This window comes from Panulirus ornatus, chromosome 11 (genome assembly GCF_036320965.1).
Source record: "Panulirus ornatus isolate Po-2019 chromosome 11, ASM3632096v1, whole genome shotgun sequence".
NCBI classification, from domain to species: Eukaryota; Metazoa; Arthropoda; class Malacostraca; order Decapoda; family Palinuridae; genus Panulirus; species Panulirus ornatus.
The window spans coordinates 13,989,946-14,009,401 of record NC_092234.1 but is presented as its reverse complement, the minus strand read 5'-3'; the positions used below and the strand labels follow the sequence as shown (position 1 = coordinate 14,009,401).

The 19,456-nt window shown below is 41.2% G+C and overlaps 1 protein-coding gene across 1 annotated transcript in view; it reads left to right on the top strand.

Moving 5' to 3' along the window:
• RanBPM (Ran-binding protein M) overlaps positions 1-19,456 on the top strand; it is a 149,888-nt gene that overhangs the window by 78,645 nt on the left and 51,787 nt on the right. Inside the window, exons 9-10 of the mRNA XM_071666611.1 lie at positions 761-1,267; positions 16,934-17,085. Coding sequence (XP_071522712.1) covers positions 761-1,267; positions 16,934-17,085 — 659 coding nt within the window. The remainder of the gene's footprint in view (positions 1-760; positions 1,268-16,933; positions 17,086-19,456) is intronic.

The window sequence follows — 19,456 nt, the reverse complement described above, 5'->3', positions numbered from 1 at the left end:
TGCACCAGTCCTTTTTCAGTACACAACTCACAAGGTGTTCGATTGAAAGTGTATCATGGATTTGCAATTTAAAGCTGTTTGTGCTGATTGAAAGTGTATTGTAGATTTGCAACTTAAAGCTGTTTGTGCACACTTTCTTATTTTTCATCCTTCTAATTTTCACAAGAAACCCAGTGCCTAACTATCTTTCCTATCACTCATTTTCCTGTATGTCTCTTCATATCACTCATCACAGTGAGCTTCTCTACGACCACTTATGCCAGTGTTTTATGTTCTCTCCAACAAATTTATCTTGAACTTCTCTGTCCACACAGTATAGATGTACCATGACAGTTGTTTATATTTTTACACCTGCAATTTGTTGTTGATAACGTACAGCTTACTTGTATTTACTTACATGCAGTCACCTATTTTATGTAATGCTGTTTCCATGAGAATGAAATTACTGTATCATTGCTTGTACCTTGGAGATGGGGCCCTTGAATAGCTTTACCATATTGGTTGTCTTGGAAGGCAACTACAAGGGATGAAGATAGGAAGGAGGGATCCCATAATCACTAAATGCATGCATGCTACAAATGCTATTAGAGTCATTGGATTGTAGTGTGAATGTTTTGTTTACAAATGCTTTTAACAAGCTTTATGCATTTGATTTCTGTTGTTTTAACGAAAAAGTGCAGAGTAGAAAATATGTAAAGGAAGACTTGTGTTTTAAGGAGCTTTAATATTTTTGATACTGAAGATTTACTTTTGTTTTCAGGCACGTCGTCCACTCCTCCCTCATCCTCCACCACTACCACCACACCTGTCATTCAGCAGCACACATCAGTCATCCAGTCAACCAAAAATGTTATAAGTAGTGGGCCATTGTCAGCTTCATCTGCTACCACTGAGGAGCTTAATCAGCGCAATGCTCAGGATTACCATGCCACAAGCCCGCCCAGTGCTGCAAATGGCACCACCCCAGTAATTCACCCTCCTCCACCATCTGGTTCTTCATCATCATCGTCATCATCATCATCATCATCATGTAATTCGTCGTCAAATATGCATGATAGTGACACAGAAATGGAATGTGTGGAAGCAAATAGTCATCACTTGCAAGAGACTAACAATGGCCTTGGAAACACTTGTCATAGTAATGGATATTCCAATGGCTTTTCGAAACATATTAATATGCAAGATGATAATGAAGAAGATGAAGAAGAGGAGGAGGAAGAGGAGGAAGAAGAAGAAGAGGAAGAGGAAGAAGAAGAAGAAGCTATGGGTAAGTGGATCTAAGTAGTGCTTTTCTTTTCATTAAGGTTCATGCAGAACAACACATCAAAATGCTTTCTGTGAATTTAATGTTACCCAAAGCAGAGGTTCTGCCTGGTTTATTGATGTGTGGATATGCATTGTTTTAACTTAGTGAAACCTAACCCATAGCTTGTATTCAACTAGAAAAAAAATCCTAATGAAGTGTGTTTGTCACAAGTCTACCAAATTTCTTCTGAGATATTTTTCTCCTCTGCCCACTTCCAGCCTATTTGAACTCGAGAATGTTAGGAGATTTTGCGACCAGACCAACTTTTTCCAATCCTTGGATCAGTTTCTATATTTTTTCATGTTATATTTACTATTTAGTGTGCTATGAGAGTGGTATACTTGCTTGCCTATACCTTAGTCAGTACTTTATTGTATTTAATTTTTTGTAAATTCTGTTTTAGGTTCAGTAGGGTTGAGGGACAAGTAAATTGGGAGGTAAGTTTGAATGGAGAAAAACTGGAGGAAGTGAAGTGTTTTAGATGTCTGGGAGTGGATTTAGCAGCGGATGGAACCATGGAAGCGGGAGTGAGTCACAGGGTGGGGTGAGAACGTTATCTCGGATAGCAAAAATGGGTACGTTTGAAGGAATAGTGGTCCCAACAATGTTATGTGGTTGTGAGGTATGGGCTATAGATAGGGTTGTGTGGAGGAGGGTGGATGTGTTGGAATTGAGATGTTTAAGGACAATATGTGGCATCAGGTGGTTTGATTGAGTAAGTAATGAAAGGATAAGAGAGATGTGCGGTAATAAAAAGAGTGTTGTTGAGAGAGCAGAAAAGGGTGTATTGAAATGGTTACATGGAGAGAATGAGTGAGGAAAGATTGACAAAGAGGATATATGTGTCAGAGGTGGAGGGAACAAGAAGTGGGAGACCAAATTGGAGGTGGAAGGATGGAGTGAAAAAGATTTTGAGCGATTAGGGCGTGAACATACAGGAGAGTGAAAGGCGTGCAAGGAATAGAGTGAATTAGAATGATATGGTATACCAGGGTCGACGTGCTGTCACTGGATTGAAGCAGGGCATGTGAAGCGTGTGGGGTAAACCATGGAAAGTTCTGTGGGGCCTGGATGTGGAAAGGGAATTGTGGTTTCGGTGCATTACACATGACAGCTAGAGACTGAGTGTGAACGAATGTGGCCTTTGTTGTCTTTTCCTAGTGCTACCTCGCTCGCACGCAGGGGGAAGGGGGTGTGCCATTTCATGTGTGGTAGGGTGGCGGCAGGAAGGGATGAAGGCAGCATGTATGAATATGTAAATGTGTACATATGCATATGTCTTTGTATGTATATGTATGTATATGTTGAAATGTATAGGTATGTATATGTGTGTGCATGGGGGTTTATGTAAATACACGTGTATGTGGGTGGGTTGGGCCATTCTTTCGTCTGTTTCCTTGTGCTACTTCGCTAACGCGGGACAGCGACAAAGTATGATAGATAAAGTATGTTTTTCTTTCAAGACTGCTGTTTCTCATGCTTGTGTGGTAGTGCCAGGAAGAGAAGAAGAAAGGTTGCATTCACTCACTTCCACTCTTTAGCTTTCATGTGTAATTCAATGTAACTGCAGCTCCCTATCCACAGCCATGCCCCACAGACTTTTTCATGGTTTCCCCTGTCCACTTCACATTCCCTGGTTTAGTCCGTTGACAGCATTTCAACCCATGTATACCACATCATTTTAATTCACTCCATCTCATGCATACCTTTTACTCTTCTGTGTTCAGGTCCCAGCCACTCAAAATTTGTTTCACTCCATTCTTCCATCTCCAATTTGGTCTTCCCTTCTTATTCCCTTCACTTTTGACACATATATCGTCTTTGTCAACCTCTCCTCACTTTTTCTCTCCATATGCCCCAACCTCATCAGCACATCCTCTTCAGCTTTCTCAACCACACTTTTTTCAATTACTATACTTCTCTCTTGGAAGGAGGTAAATAATGTGAATAAGACAAGAGAACAAATAGGAACATTGGTGAAGGGGGCAAGTGGGGAAGTAATAACAGGTAGTGATGGAGTGAGTATTTTGAAGGTTTGTCGAATGTGTTTGATGACAGAGTGGCAGATATAGGTTGTTTTGGTCGGGGTGATGTGCGAAGTGAGAGGATGAGGGAAAATGGTTTGGTTAAGAGAGAAGAGGTAGTGAAAGCATTGTGGAAGATGAAATCCAACAAGGCAGCAGGTTTAGATGGTATTGCAGTTGAATTTGTTAAGAAAGGGGATGACTGTTGTTGATTGGTTGGTAAGGATATTCACTGTATGTATGGATCATGGTGAAGTGCCTAAGGATTGACAGAATGCATACATATTGCCATTGTACAATGGCAAAGGGGTTAGAGGTGAGAGTTCAACTACAGAGGCATAAGTTTGTTGAGTATTCCTGGGAAATTATATGGGAGGGTATTGATTGAGAGAGTGCAGGCATGTACAGAGCATCAGATTGGGGAAGAGCAGTGTGTTTTCAGGAGTGGTAGAGGATGTGTGGAACTGGTATTTGCTTTGAAGTATGTATGTGAGAAATACATAAAAAACAGATGGATTTGTATGTAGCATTTATGGATCTTGAGAAGGCGTATGATAGAGTTGAAAGAGATGCTTTGTGGAAGGTCTTAAGGGTATATGGTATGGGATGTAAGTTGCTAGAAGCAGTGAAAAGTTCTTAGCAAGGATGTAAGGCATGTGTACGAGTAGGAAGAGCGGAGAGTGAATGGTTCCCAGTGAATGTCGGTTTGCGGCAGGGGTATGTGATGTCTCCATGGTTGTTTAATTTGTTTATGGTTGGGGTGGTTAGGGAGGTAAATGCAAGAGTTTCGGAGACAGGGGTGAGTATGCAGTCTGTTAGGGATGAGAGGGCATGAGAAGTGAGTCAGTTGTTGTTTGCCGATGATACAGCTCTGGTGGCTGATTTGAGTATGAAATTGCAGAAGTTGGTGACTAAGTTTGGAAAAGTATGTGAAAGGAGAAAGCTGAGAGTAAATGTGAATAAGAGCAAGGTTATTAGATTCAGCAGAGTTGAGGGAGATGTTAATTGGGATGTAAGTTTGAATGGAGAAAAACTGGAGGAAGTGAAGTGTTTTCAATATCTGGGAGTGGACTTAGCAGCGAATGGAACCATGGAAATGGAAGTGAGTCACAGGGTAGGGGAGGGAGCGAGGATTCTGGGAGTGAAGAAGAATGTGTGGAAGCCGAGAATGTTATCTTGGAGAGCGAAAATGGGTATATTTGAAGGAATAGTAGTTCCAACAGTGTTATATAGATGGGCTATAGATAGGGTTGTATGGAGGAGGGTGGATGTGTTGGAAATGAAATATGGTGTGAGATGGTTTGATTGAGTAAGTAATGAAAGGGTGAGAGTGATGTATGGAAATAAAACGAGTATGGTTGAGAGAGCATAAGAGGATGTGTTGAAATGGTTTGGACATATGGTGAGAATGAGTGAGGAAAGACTGACAGAGAGGATATATGTGTCAGAGGTGGAGGGGACAAGGAGAAGCGGGAAACTAAACTGGAGGTGGAAGGATGGAGTGAAAAAGATTTTGAGCGATCGGGGCTGGAACATACAGGAGGGTGAAAGGCGTGCAGGGACTAGAGTGAATTGGGGTGACGTGGTATAATGGGGTCGACATGCTGTTAATGGACTGTACCAGGGCACGTGAAATGTATAGAGTAAACCATGGAGAGGTCTGCGGGGCCTGGATGTAGATAAGGAGCTGTGGTTTCAAATGTGGCCTTTTTTGTCTGTTTTCCCAGTGCTACCTCACTGAAGCAGGGGGGTAGTGATGCTGTTTCCTGTGAAATAGATGTAGGCAAGCAAGTATGACTATATACATGTATATATTCCTATGAGTCCACGGGGAAAATGAAACACGATAAGTTCCCAAGTGCACTTTCGTGTAATAATCACATCATCAGGGGAGACACAAGAGAGAAATATAAGTCAGTTGATATACATCGAGCAGACAAAGCTAGGACGCCATTTGGTAAACATGTGATTGTCTTGGACAATTGCATATTCACCAAATGGTGTCCTTGCTTCGTCTCCTTGATGTATATCAACTGACTTATATTTCTCTCGTGTCTCCCCGGATGATGTGATTATTACACGAAATTGCACTTGGGAACTTATCGTGTTTCATTTTCCCCGTGGACTCATAGAAATATCTTGATCACACGCAAAATTGTGAAAACTGAAAGTGGATGGAGAGTGATGGGTGATTATTGGTGCATATGCACGTGGTCATGAGAAGAAAGATCATGAGAGGCAAGTGTTTTGGGAGCAGCTGAGTGAGTGTGTTAGTAGTTTTGATGCACAAGACTGGGTTATAGTGATGGGTGATTTGAATGCAAATGTGAGTAATGTGGCAGTTGAGGGAATAATTGGTGTACATGGGGTGTTCAGTGTTGGTGAAGAGCTTGTAGATTTATGTGCTAAAAAAGGACTGATGATTAGGAATACCTGATTTAAAAAGAGAGATATACATAAGTATGCGTATGTGAGTAGGAGAGATGGCGAGAGAGCATTGTTGGATTACGTGTAATTGGTAGGCATGCGAAAGAGAGACTTTTGGATATTAATGTGCTGAGAGGTGTAACTGGAGGGATGTCTGATCATTATTTTGTGGAGGCGAAAGTGAAGATTTATTGAGGTTTTCAGAAAAGAAGAGAGAATGTTGAGGTGAAGAGAGTGGTGAGAGTAAGTGAACTTGGGAAGGAGACTTGTGTGAGGAAGTACATGGAGAGACAGAGTACAGAATGGAAAAAGGTGAGAACAAAGGACGTAAGGGGAGTGGGGGAGGAATGGGATGTATTTAGGGAAGCAGTGATGGCTTGCGCAAGGGATGCTTGTGGTATGAGAAGCATGGGAGGCGGGCAGATTAGAAAGGGTAGTGAGTGGTGGGATGAAGAGGTAAGATTATTTGTGAAAGAGAAGAGAGAGGGAGTATGTGATAGAATGTAAGAAAGTAAATTCTCGATTAATATGGGTAAAACTGAAAGTTGATGGAGAGAGATGGGTGATTATTGGTGCATATGCACCTGGGCATGAGAAGAAAGATCATGAGAGGCAAGTGTTTTGGGAGCAGCTGAATGAGTGTGTTAGTGGTTTTGATGCACGAGACCGGGTTATAGTGATGGGTGATTTGAATGCAAAGGTGAGTAATGTGGCAGTTGAGGGAATAATTGGTATACATGGGGTGTTCAGTGTTGTAAATGGAAACGGTGAAGAGCTTGTAGATTTATGTGCTGAAAAAGGACTGATGATTGGGAATACCTGGTTTAAAAAGCGAGATATACATAAGTATACTTATGTAAGTAGGAGAGATGGCCAGAGAGCGTTATTGGATTACGTGTTAATTGACAGGCGCGCGAAAGAGAGACTTTTGGATGTTAATATGCTGAGAGGTGCAACTGGAGGGATGTCTGATCATTATCTTGTGGAGGCTAAGGTGAAGATTTGTATGGGTTTTCAGAAAAGAAGAGTGAATGTTGGGGTGAAGAGGGTGGTGAGAGTAAGTGAGCTTGGGAAGGAGACTTGTGTGAGGAAGTACCAGGAGAGACTGAGTACAGAATGGAAAAAGGTGAGAACAATGGAAGTAAGGGGAGTGGGGAGGAATGGGATGTATTTAGGGAATCAGTGACGGATTGTGCAAAAGATGCTTGTGGCATGAGAAGAGTGGGAGATGGGTTGATTAGAAAAGGTAGTGAGTGGTGGGATGAAGAAGTAAGAGTATTAGTGAAAGAGAAGAGAGAGGCATTTGGACGATTTTTGCAGGGAAAAAATGCAATTGAGTGGGAGATGTATAAACGAAAGAGACAGGAGGTCAAGAGAAAGGTGCAAGAGGTGAAAAAAAGGGCAAATGAGAGTTGGGGTGAGAGAGTATCATTAAATTTTAGGGAGGATAAAAAGATGTTCTGGAAGGAGGTAAATAAAGTGCGTAAGACAAGGGAGCAAATGGGAACATCAGTGAAGGGCGCAAATGGGGAGGTGATAACAAGTAGTGGTGATGTGAGAAGGAGATGGAGTGAGTATTTTGAAGGTTTGTTTAATGTGTTTGATGATAGAGTGGCAGATATAGGGTGTTTTGGTCGAGGTGGTGTGCAAAGTGAGAGGGTTAGGGAAAATGATTTGGTAAACAGAGAAGAGGTAGTAAAAGCTTTGCGGAAGATGAAAGCCGGCAAGGCAGCAGGTTTGGATGGTATTGCAGTGGAATTTATTAAAAAAGGGGGTGACTGTATTGTTGACTGGTTGGTAAGGTTATTTAATGTATGTATGACTCATGGTGAGGTGCCTGAGGATTGGCGGAATGTGTGCATAGTGCCATTGTACAAAGACAAAGGGGATAAGAGTGAGTGCTCAAATTACAGAGGTATAAGTTTGTTGAGTATTCCTGGTAAATTATATGGGAGGGTATTGATTGAGAGGGTGAAGGCATGTATAGAGCATCAGATTGGGGAAGAGCAGTGTGGTTTCAGAAGTGGTAGAGGATGTGTGGATCAGGTGTTTGCTTTGAAGAATGTATGTGAGAAATACTTAGAAAAGCAAATGGATTTGCATGTAGCATTTATGGATCTGGAGAAGGCATATGGTAGAGTTGATAGAGATGCTCTGTGGAAGGTATTAAGAATATATGGTGTGGGAGGCAAGTTGTTAGAAGCAGTGAAAAGTTTTTATCGAGGATGTAAGGCATGTGTACGTGTAGGAAGAGAGGAAAGTGATTGGTTCTCAGTGAATGTAGGTTTGTGGCAGGGGTGTGTGATGTCTCCATGGTTGTTTAATTTGTTTATGGATGGGGTTGTTAGGGAGGTGAATGCAAGAGTTTTGGAAAGAGGGGCAAGTATGAAGTCTGTTGGGGATGAGAGAGCTTGGGAAGTGAGTCAGTTGTTGTTCGCTGATGATACAGCGCTGGTGGCTGATTCATGTGAGAAACTGCAGAAGCTGGTGACTGAGTTTGGTAAAGTGTGTGAAAGAAGAAAGTTAAGAGTAAATGTGAATAAGAGCAAGGTTATTAGGTACAGTAGGGTTGAGGGTCAAGTCAATTGGGAGGTGAGTTTGAATGGAGAAAAACTGGAGGAAGTAAAGTGTTTTAGATATCTGGGAGTGGATCTGGCAGCGGATGGAACCATGGAAGCGGAAGTGGATCTTAGGATGGGGGAGGGGGCGAAAATTCTGGGAGCCTTGAAGAATGTGTGGAAGTTGAGAACATTATCTCGGAAAGCAAAAATGGGTATGCTTGAAGGAATAGTGGTTCCAACAATGTTGTATGGTTGCGAGGCATGGACTATGGATAGAGTTGTGCGCAGGAGGATGGATGTGCTGGAAATGAGATGTTTGAGGACACTGTGTGGTGTGAGGTGGTTTGATCGAGTAAGTAACGTAAGGGTAAGAGAGATGTGTGGAAATAAAAAGAGCGTGGTTGAGAGAGCAGAAGAGGGTGTTTTGAAATGGTTTGGGCACATTTCGAGAATGAGTGAGGAAAGATTGACCAAGAGGATATATGTGTCGGAGGTGGAGGGAACGAGGAGAAGAGGGAGACCAAATTGGAGGTGGAAAGATGGAGTGAAAAAGATTTTGTGTGATCGGGGCCTGAACATGCAGGAGGGTGAAAGGAGGGCAAGGAATAGAGTGAATTGGAGTGATGTGGTATACCGGGGTTAACGTGCTGTCAGTGGATTGAATCAGGGCATGTGAAGCGTCTAGGGTAAACCATGGAAAGCTGTGTAGGTATGTATATTTGCGTGTGTGGACGTATGTATATACATGTGTATGGGGGTGGGTTGGGCCATTTTCTTTTGTCTGTTTCCTTGCGCTACCTCGCAAACGTGGGAGACAGCAAAAAAAAAAAAAAAAAAAAAAAAAGAAGAAGAGAGAGGCATTTGGACGATTTTTGCAGGGAAATAATGCAAATGAGTGGGAGATGTATAAAAGAAAGAGGCAGGAGGTCAAGAGAAAGGTGCAAGAGGTGAAAAAGAGCACAAATGAGAGTTGGGGTGAGAGAGTATCATTAAATTTTAGGGAGAATGAATAAATAGATAAATAAATAGATAAATTTTATACATAAAGTGCGTAAGACAAGGGATCAAATGGAAACATCAGTGAAGGGGGCTAATGGGGAGGTGATAAGAAGTAGTGGTGATGTGAGGAGATGGGGTGAGCATTTTGAAGGTTTGTTGAATGTGTTTGATGATAGAGTGGCAGATATAGGGTGTTTTGGTCGAGGTGGTGTGCAAAGTGAGAGGGTTAGGGAAAATGATTTGGTAAACAGAGAAGAGGTAGTAAAAGCTTTGCGGAAGATGAAAGCCGGCAAGGCAGTGGGTTTGGATGGTATTGCAGTGGAATTTATTAAAAAAGGAGGTGACTTTATTGTTGACTGGTTGGTAAGATTATTTAATGTATGTATGACTCATGGTGAGGTGCTTGAGGATTGGCAGAATGCTTGCATAGTGCCATTGTACAAAGGCAAAGGGGTTAAGAGTGAGTACTCAAATTACAGAGGTATAAGTTTGTTGAGTATTCCTGGGAAATTATATGGGAGGGTATTGATTGAAAGGGTGAAGGCATGTACAGAGCATCAGATTGGGGAAGAGCAGTGTGGTTTCAAAAGTGGTAGAGGATGTGTGGATCAGGTGTTTGCTTTGAAGAATGTATGTGAGAAATACTTAGAAAAGCAAATGGATTTGTATGTAGCATTTATGGATCTGGAGAAGGCATATGGTAGAGTTGATAGAGATGCTCTGTGGAAGGTATTAAGAATATATGGTGTGGGAGGCAAGTTGTTAGAAGCAGTGAAAAGTTTTTATCGAGGATGTAAGGCATGTGTACGAGTAGAACGAGAGGAAAGTGATTGTTTCCCAGTGAATGTTGGTTTGTGGCAGGGGTGTGTGATGTCTCCATGGTTGTTTGATTTGTTTATGGATGGGGTTGTTAGAGAGGTTTAAGCAAGAGTTTTGGAAAGAGGGGCAAGTATGCAGTCTGTTGTGGATGAGAGAGCTTGGGAAGTGAGTCATTTGTTGTTCGCTGATGATGCAGCACTGATGGCTGATTCATGTGAGAAACTGCAGAAGCTGGTGACTGAGTTTGGTAAAGTGTGTGAAAGGAGAAAGCTGAGAGTAAATGTGAATAAGAGCAAGGTTATTAGGTACAGTAGGGTTGAGGGACAAGTCAATTGGGAGGTAAGTTTGAATGGAGGAAAACTGGAGGAAGTGAAGTGTTTTAGATATCTGCGAGTGGATCTGGCAGCGGATGGAACCATGGAAGCGGAAGTGAATTATAGGGTGGGGAAGGGGGCGAAAGTTCTGGGAGCGTTGAAAAATGTGAGGAAGTCGAGAACATTATCTTGGAAAGCAAAAATGGGTATGTTTGAAGGAATAGTGGTTCCGACAATGTTATGTGGTTGCAAGGCGTGGGCTATAGATAGAGTTGTGCGGAGGAAGGTGGATGTGCTGGAAATGAGATGTTTGAGGTCAATATGTGGTGCGAGGCGGTCTGATCGAGTAAGGAATGAAAGGCTAAGAGAGATGTAGGGTAATAAAAAGTGTGTGGTTGAGAGAGCAGAAGAGGGTTTTTGAAATGGTTTGGTCACATGGAGAGAATGAGTGAGGAAAGATTGACTAAGAGGATATATGTGTCAGAGGTGGAGGGAACGAGGAGAAGTGGGAGACCAAATTGGAGGTGGAAAGATGGAGTGAAAAAGATTTTGAGTGATCGGGGCCTGAACATGCAGGAGGGTGAAAGGCATGCAAGGAATAGAGTGAATTGGAACGATGTGGTATACCGGGGTTAACGTGCTGTCAGTGGATTGAACCAGGGCATGTGAAGTGTCTTGGGTAAACCATGGAAAGTTGTGTGGGGCCTGGATGTGGAAAGGGAGCCGTGGTTTCATTGCAGTATTGCATGACAGCTAGAGACTGAGTTTGAATGAATGTGGCCTTTGTTGTTTTCTAGCGCTACCTTGCATACATGCAGGGGGAGGGGGTTGTTGTTTCATGTGTGGTGGAGTGGCTATGGGAATGAATAAGGGCAGACAGTATGAATTATGTACATGTGTATATATGTATATGTCTGTGTGTGTATATATATGTATACATTAAGATGTATAGGTATGTATATGTGCGTGTGTGGACGTGTATGTATATACATGTGTATGTGGGTGGGTTGGGCTATTTTTTTGTCTGTTTCCTTGCGCTACCTTGCTAACGCAGGAGACAGCGACAAAGTATAATAAACAAATAAACATGGGCGTTTATGTATACATATGTGTATATGAGTGATTGGGCCATTCTTTCTTTATCTGTTTCCTGGTGCTACCTCTCTGACGCGGGAAATGGTGATCAAGTATGATGAAATATAAGTAATTGACTTCTCTCTTACCCTTTTATTTCATTAATGATCAAACCACCACATATCTTACCCTTTTATTTCTTTTTTGATCAAACCACCACGCATCTCATATTGTCCTCAAGCATTTCATTTCTAGCACCTCGACCCTTCTTCGCACATCCTAATCTGTAGCACATGTCTCGCATACTTAAAACTTTGTTGGAACTGCTATACCTTCAAACATATCATTTTCCCTTCAAGATAACACATTCATTCCGCCCATTCTTCAATACTCCCAGGACCTTCACTCCCTCACCCACCCAATGACTCACTTCCACTTCCATGCTTTCATTTGCTGCCATGTCCACTCTCAGAATCCTATATGCTTCATTTCTTCCGGTTCCTCTCCTTTTAAACTCACACCCCATCTAACCTGTCCCTCTACCTTGCTAAACCAAATAATTGCTTGTATTCAAGTTTACTCTCAGCTTCCTCTTTTCAGAAAACACGCTATTTCACACTCATTCACCAGCTTCTGCAGTTTCTCATTTGAATCTGCCACTAGTGCTGTGTCACAGCAGACAACAGCTGACTCACTTCCTGGGCCCTCTCATCCCTCAGACTTATATTTGCCCCTCTTTCCAAGATTCCTGCATTTACATCTATCACCACTCCATCCATAAAGAAATTAGATAACCAAGGTGATATCTTTCATCCCTGCTGCAGATGAACTCTCAGTTGGAACCATTCACTCTCCTCTTTTCTTACTCTTACACGTGCCTTACACCCTTGATGAAAACTTCTCTGCTTCTAGCAACTTTTTTCTTGCATCATATATTCTTCCACAGGGCTTCTCTATCAACCTTATGTGCTTCCTGTCGATCCATAAATGACACATACTGTTTCTCACATATTCTTTAAAGGAAACACCTGATCCACACAGTCTTTCCCACTTATTAGAGAGAGAGAGAGAGAGAGAGAGAGAGAGAGAGAGAGAGAGAGAGAGAGAGAGAGAGAGAGAGAGAAACCATATATGAAAGAACATTTGGAGTTTAAGAATGTGTTGTGGTTACCTGATTTTACTGTACAGGGAGGGAGTTTTACACTTGTGGGACCTCATTTTTTTTAACCTTCTTTGCTATCTTGCTACTTTTTAACTTTTTAAACATCAGTATGCTGTGCACATTTCCAATTTTCTTATTCTGGCTGTTCCATTCATCCACCACTCATATACTGCAAAAGTATTTAACATAATTTTTAACAGGTTTCTTACTTAATTTTGTGTTATCTGGTTGTTGTGACCCAACATTTTCAGAGAAATGTTCACTGTCTCTGTTGTCAGTCTGGTTTGAAAACATAAAGGTTATAATCAGGTCACCCTTCTCTCTTCCTTGCTAAGTAAATTTATGACTACTATTATCTTCCTGTACTTGACTAACCATAATTCTGGTATCATCTTTATCTGTCTCTTGACTCAATTAGCTCTTTTATGCTTCTTTTTCAGTTACGATAGAATATGAGTAGCATATTCTATTTTAGGCATGATGTAGGACATGAACAGCTTGCTGAATATTTACTTATACATAAACTTGACTGCAAATCTAATATTTGTCAGAAGATAATTAGTGTACAAATTAATCTCCTAAGATGGAAATCTGACTACTGGTTAGGGACTTTGTTGACTCACAACTATCACACACAGAAGCCTGCAGTTTATATCATGTTTGATGATATTTATATAGAGGCCTGCTTTCACTGTGTCACATACTCATTACTTTACTTAATTTGAATTTCATCAGTCATGTATCAGACCAACTTGGTCTGCTTAGATCTCATAGAAAGATGATTCAATCCGCTCTGCTTTTCACTTTCATAATGACCTGTGCTTCATCTGTGTACACATTTGGTTTGGAGGCCATACCATTTAGCAAGTAACTTACATAGGTCAAGAAGAGTAATAGACTAAGAACAGAACCCTGTGGGACTGCACTGGTGATCTCAACTCATATCAAGAAGGCTCACCTGACGTGTTTCCTTTGTTCCCTTCCACATAGATATGCTTCTTTTTGTCAAAGAGGTCTCGTCCTTTTTCCTGCCTGATGATGTACCTACTTAACCAGCCTCCCATTTGATACAGTATCAAGTGTTTTTTGGCAATCCAGTTCAAACAGTCCACAAGCCTTCTCTTTTGTCTGAAATGGAGCTCGCTCACTCATGGAAATCTAAGAGGTTCGTTACACATGACGTTCTCCTGAATCCATTTTGCCTCTTGGAATTTCTTCTTTGAATGAAGTCATTCATTTTTTTCCTGATTACCTTTTCCAGTACCTTACAGACAACATTTGACAGTGAGGTTGGTCTGTAGCTCAGCATCTCTTCCTGGTCTCCTTTCTTTTAGCTTTTTTTTAAGTTTCTGGCTTCAGTCATGGACAGAAGTCCACATCAAGGCTGGGCCCTAATTGAAATATAGAGAGAATTGTTAAATGGAAAAAGAAAAGACAAGGGAAAGTATCTTCAAATTTTTGAGAAAGTTAATTTAGCCTGTCTTTTGAAATGTGCCAGGTCATAGTTATTGGGAAAGACATAAGAAGGTAGAGAGTTCCGAAGCTTTGACATGTAAGGAAAGAAGCAATTGTCAAAACGGCCCACCCTTGAGTTGCTGATGGCCACAGTAATCATGTGACACAGCAGCTTGCTGAGTATTGCTCGGTCTAGCTAGTGCTGTAGGCACACAAGCAGCCAACTCTCGGGAGCAAAAACCAGAGTAATACCAATAGAAGAGGGAAAGTGAACCAATACTGTGGTACAAGGCAAGGGGGTCAAGTTTGGAAGTTATCCTTGAACAGTTTATAAGCAGATCACTTTTGACTCAACTCTGTCAAGTAAGGATACAGAGCTAGAACCACCTCAAATGTGAGAGAAATGCTCCATAAAAGGACGAATCAATTCCTTGTATAAATGGAGCAACTGTTCAGGAGAAGTTTTAACATCTAAAAAGGTCGCACAGTTTCTTAGAGGCAGACTTAGCTATTCCTGTAATGTGGGGTTTCCAAGAAAGAGTGAATATTACAGAAATACCAAGTATGTTTATTGAGTTAAGAAGTGGAATTACAGAACCATCAAAGGAGAGAGGAGAGTTGTGAGGAGTTTCCAAAAGAGAGATGAGTAGAAATTGGGTCTTAGAGGCATTGAACTTAACAAGATTTTGTCTGCCCTTCTGAGATATCCTGTCCAAGTCTGAGTTTATTGAGGAAGCTGTGTCAAGATGAGATACAGATTGAGTGAGAGAAGAGGGAGCAGAATTAAAGGATGTGGATGAATGCAGTGTTGAGTCGTCAACATATGAGTTCATTAATTATTTGTGGACATTTGCCCTTTTGCCACTTAATTGGTACTTTGCCTGTCTCCAGTGACATATTTAGCAGTATTTCAAGAAGTTTGTCAGTTTTATCTACACACATCTTCAACACATCATAGTGAAATTTCATCAGAACCATGTGCCATTTTTGGTCAAAACCCTTTAGTATTTTGTATATGTCTTTTCAAGGCTCCTCCCTATTCCATCTCATTGATGTTGCATTAAAGTTTCTGCCATGTTGCACACACTTTTGAACTTGTCATTCACTTCCTCACATATCCTTGCATCATCCTCAAAAGCTCTTTCCATAGAATCCTTTTGCTTGATTATTTGCTCTTCAGTTGACAGTACATACTTGATGAATTTTGGATTTTCTCTTACCTTGTCCACAATATTCTTTTCAACGTTTCTCTGTTCTTCATTAATTATCTTGCTTTACTTGTTTTTTGCTGTCAGGTACCTTGCAAATGCTAGCTGGGTGGAGGCACCCATATCTTTTTCATAGCACATTTTGAAGCTCCTTTGTTTCTTGACTTTTATTGAACCATCCCTTCCTCTTTCTTCCTTCTGAATTTGAGGCTAAAGTTACCCATGTTCTTATTCCTTCATTGTAAATTTCATTGAACCTTTCACCTCAATTCTCTGGTTTCTGGTTAATGAACTCCATTTACCAATTTATGTTATAGGAATTGTTGAGTTTTGTTTGGATATTGTAATGATATCTCCTCTATAAGTCTCGTCTCACTGTAGAAGATCACTGGTGCTGCATGTGAATTTGACAACCACCAGTGCATTAAAAGACATATATTAACATCTCTAACACCTCATTCTCTCTGGGAGCTCCCTTTAGGTTGGTGGCCATTGCAAGAAACTGTCTTGGCTCTCCTATTTCAACACTCCTCCCTAGCATGCTCCATTCCCCTCACACCTTCCTGGATCCTGTCCCCAATACTTTTTCTCACTATACCCTCCCAGGATTTCATTTCTCTCCTCCCACTCTTGTTTCCATTTCCATTTATCTTGTTCTCTTATATTTTCCTTAACTTACAATGAAGCATCTATTCCACATGGCCAAGCCACTTCAAAGTATTTTCTAAGCCTACTCTTAGTAGACACTATATCTCATGGCTTTCCCATTCTGACATCCTTCCTCTCCTGTATACTTCACCATTACCTACTTTGCTGTTTGTGCTGACCTGGAAGCACTCATTGGATTGTTCATATCAGCAGCCTTTATCTTAGAGCTAATCTTCTTTACTCATTGCCTATATTTCACACCTGTAGGCTAGGGTTGACTAAACTGTGTTGTCCCTCATTCTTTTCTTTTTTTCCAAACATTCATGGTCACATTACAGGAAAAGGCAAACCCATAACTTTTCCTGTACAGTAACACTGTCTGTGGGTAACCAGCCTCAACTGGTGTACCCACATTTATCTTGATAAATGTATTCCTCTGCTGTTTTTTAGCACATCTTTTGTCTCCCTCATTTTCCATCATTCTTATTTTGTACCATGATTATTTTTCCAATTCTTTTACAGCCCATGTCAGTTTGTCACACATCTTTTGTCTCCCTCATTTGCCTTCATTCTTATTTTGCACTATGATTTTTTTCCAATTCTTTTACAGCCCATGTCATTGTGTCACAAGCATCCCACTTTTTTTTTTTGCTGCAGCTGTAGTTATTCATGTCAGCTTTTTTTGGTTTTAATTCTATAAAGTGTTGAAAAGCCCAGCAACACTTCATTATCAGTTTAGAATATCATATCCAGAGTCTGAGTTTTGTTAGGATATATTGTGGGATTTCTGTTTAGTCTTGATGCACAACCAAAGATTATTTTCCATCAGATTTTGAGTTATTTCATTATAGTTCATATATATATTTGGAATTTATTATGATAGGGGAAATAACCATATGATTAATTTTAATTTGAAATATAAATTATTTTCAACAGAAGTTGAGAATGGCGTTGGCAGCAGAAAAATGTGTGGGGGCAACCCAGCAGCGATAGAACGCATGTTAGCCTTTGGAAGAGAAGTGCAACACATGAGCCAGGTCCTACGGAGGGAGTTAGGGAAGAACGATCATAACAAGAAAATGCTTCAAGTAAGATGACTCATAATAGTTTTAATCTGAATACAGCTTTCCCCTGTATAAAAACAAGGTTATGCCACAGAGAAACCTGATTATATGCAAAATGTTTTATGAGCAGTTGAAACCCATTATGGAATTGGGGTTACTTCCTGAACACTGTTTTCCATATATATAGTACTTCAGTTTGGAATATTTATGCAGCTTCTTTGCCAAAGAACTAAGAGAAGGTTTAGTGATGAGGACTTGAGGTTGTGTTGGAATGGGTTAGATGAGAAGGAGATATCTTGTAAATACCTTGTGGAGTCTCTGGGGTCTTCACCTCCTTATCCTGGGTTGGGCCTGGGCTGGGCCTGGGTTGCTGAATTGGGTCGTTGGTTGACCAAGCTAAACCCTGAGGCCCACATATCCCTCATAGCTTCACTGTTCTGCTACGCTTTGTAGGTACTTGTCCAGTGCTCTCTTAAACTTCTATGTTGTCCATCCAATGCTGTTTCTGATAGTAGATGGCAAGGTGTTGAAGAGTCTTGGTCCTGGATATTTAAAGTGCTCTCTTTTTGTGCTTATGGCACCTTTTGAATTCAGAGGTAGTATTTTACATAGTCTTCTGTGCCTGTCATCCCAGTAGGATATTATTTCAAAATGTAAGTTAGGGACCATACCTTGTAGGATTTTCCTGGTATAGAAAGCGACTAGAGGGGACGGGAGCGGGGGGCCAGAAATCCTCCCCTCCTTGTATTTTTTAACTTTCTAAAATGGGAAACAGAAGAAGGAGTCATGCGGGGAGTGCTCATCCTCCTCGAAGGCTCAGATTGGGGTGCCTAAATGTGTGTGGATGTAACCAAGATGTGAAAAAAGGAGAGATAGGTAGTATGTTTGAGGAAAGGAACCTGGATGTTTTGGCTCTGAGTGAAACGAAGCTCAAGGGTAAAGGGGAAGAGTGGTTTGGGAATGTCTTGGGAGTAAAGTCAGGGGTTAGTGAGAAGACAAGAGCAAGGGAAGGAGTAGCAATACTCCTGAAACAGGAGTTGTGGGAGTATGTGATAGAATGTAAGAAAGTAAATTCTCGATTAATATGGGTAAAACTGAAAGTTGATGGAGAGAGATGGGTGATTATTGGTGCATACGCACCTGGGCATGAGAAGAAAGATCATGAGAGGCAAGTGTTTTGGGAGCAGCTGAATGAGTGTGTTAGTGGTTTTGATGCACGAGACCGGGTTATAGTGATGGGTGATTTGAATGCAAAGGTGAGTAATGTGGCAGTTGAGGGAATGATTGGTATACATGGGGTGTTCAGTGTTGTAAATGGAAATGGTGAAGAGCTTGTAGATTTATGTGCTGAAAAAGGACTGATGATTGGGAATACCTGGTTTAAAAAGCGAGATATACATAAGTATACTTATGTAAGTAGGAGAGATGGCCAGAGAGCGTTATTGGATTACATGTTAATTGACAGGCGCGCGAAAGAGAGACTTTTGGATGTTAATGTGCTGAGAGGTGCAACTGGAGGGATGTCTGATCATTATCTTGTGGAGGCTAAGGTGAAGATTTGTATGGGTTTTCAGAAAAGAAGAGTGAATGTTGGGGTGAAGAGGGTGGTGAGAGTAAGTGAGCTTGGGAAGGAGACTTGTGTGAGGAAGTACCAGGAGAGACTGAGTACAGAATGGAAAAAGGTGAGAACAATGGAAGTAAGGGGAGTGGGGGAGGAATGGGATGTATTTAGGGAATCAGTGATGGATTGTGCAAAAGATGCTTGTGGCATGAGAAGAGTGGGAGGTGGGTTGATTAGAAAGGGTAGTGAGTGGTGGGATGAAGAAGTAAGAGTATTAGTGAAAGAGAAGAGAGAGGCATTTGGACGATTTTTGCAGGGAAAAAATGCAATTGAGTGGGAGATGTATAAAAGAAAGAGACAGGAGGTCAAGAGAAAGGTGCAAGAGGTGAAAAAAAGGGCAAATGAGAGTTGGGGTGAGAGAGTATCATTAAATTTTAGGGAGAATAAAAAGATGTTCTGGAAGGAGGTAAATAAAGTGCGTAAGACAAGGGAGCAAATGGGAACTTCAGTGAAGGGCGCAAATGGGGAGGTGATAACAAGTAGTGGTGTTGTGAGAAGGAGATGGAGTGAGTATTTTGAAGGTTTGTTGAATGTGTTTGATGATAGAGTGGCAGATATAGGGTGTTTTGGTCGAGGTGGTGTGCAAAGTGAGAGGGTTAGGGAAAATGAGTTGGTAAACAGAGAAGAGGTAGTAAAAGCTTTGCGGAAGATGAAAGCCGGCAAGGCAGCAGGTTTGGATGGTATTGCAGTGGAATTTATTAAAAAAGGGGGTGACTGTATTGTTGACTGGTTGGTAAGGTTATTTAATGTATGTATGACTCATGGTGAGGTGCC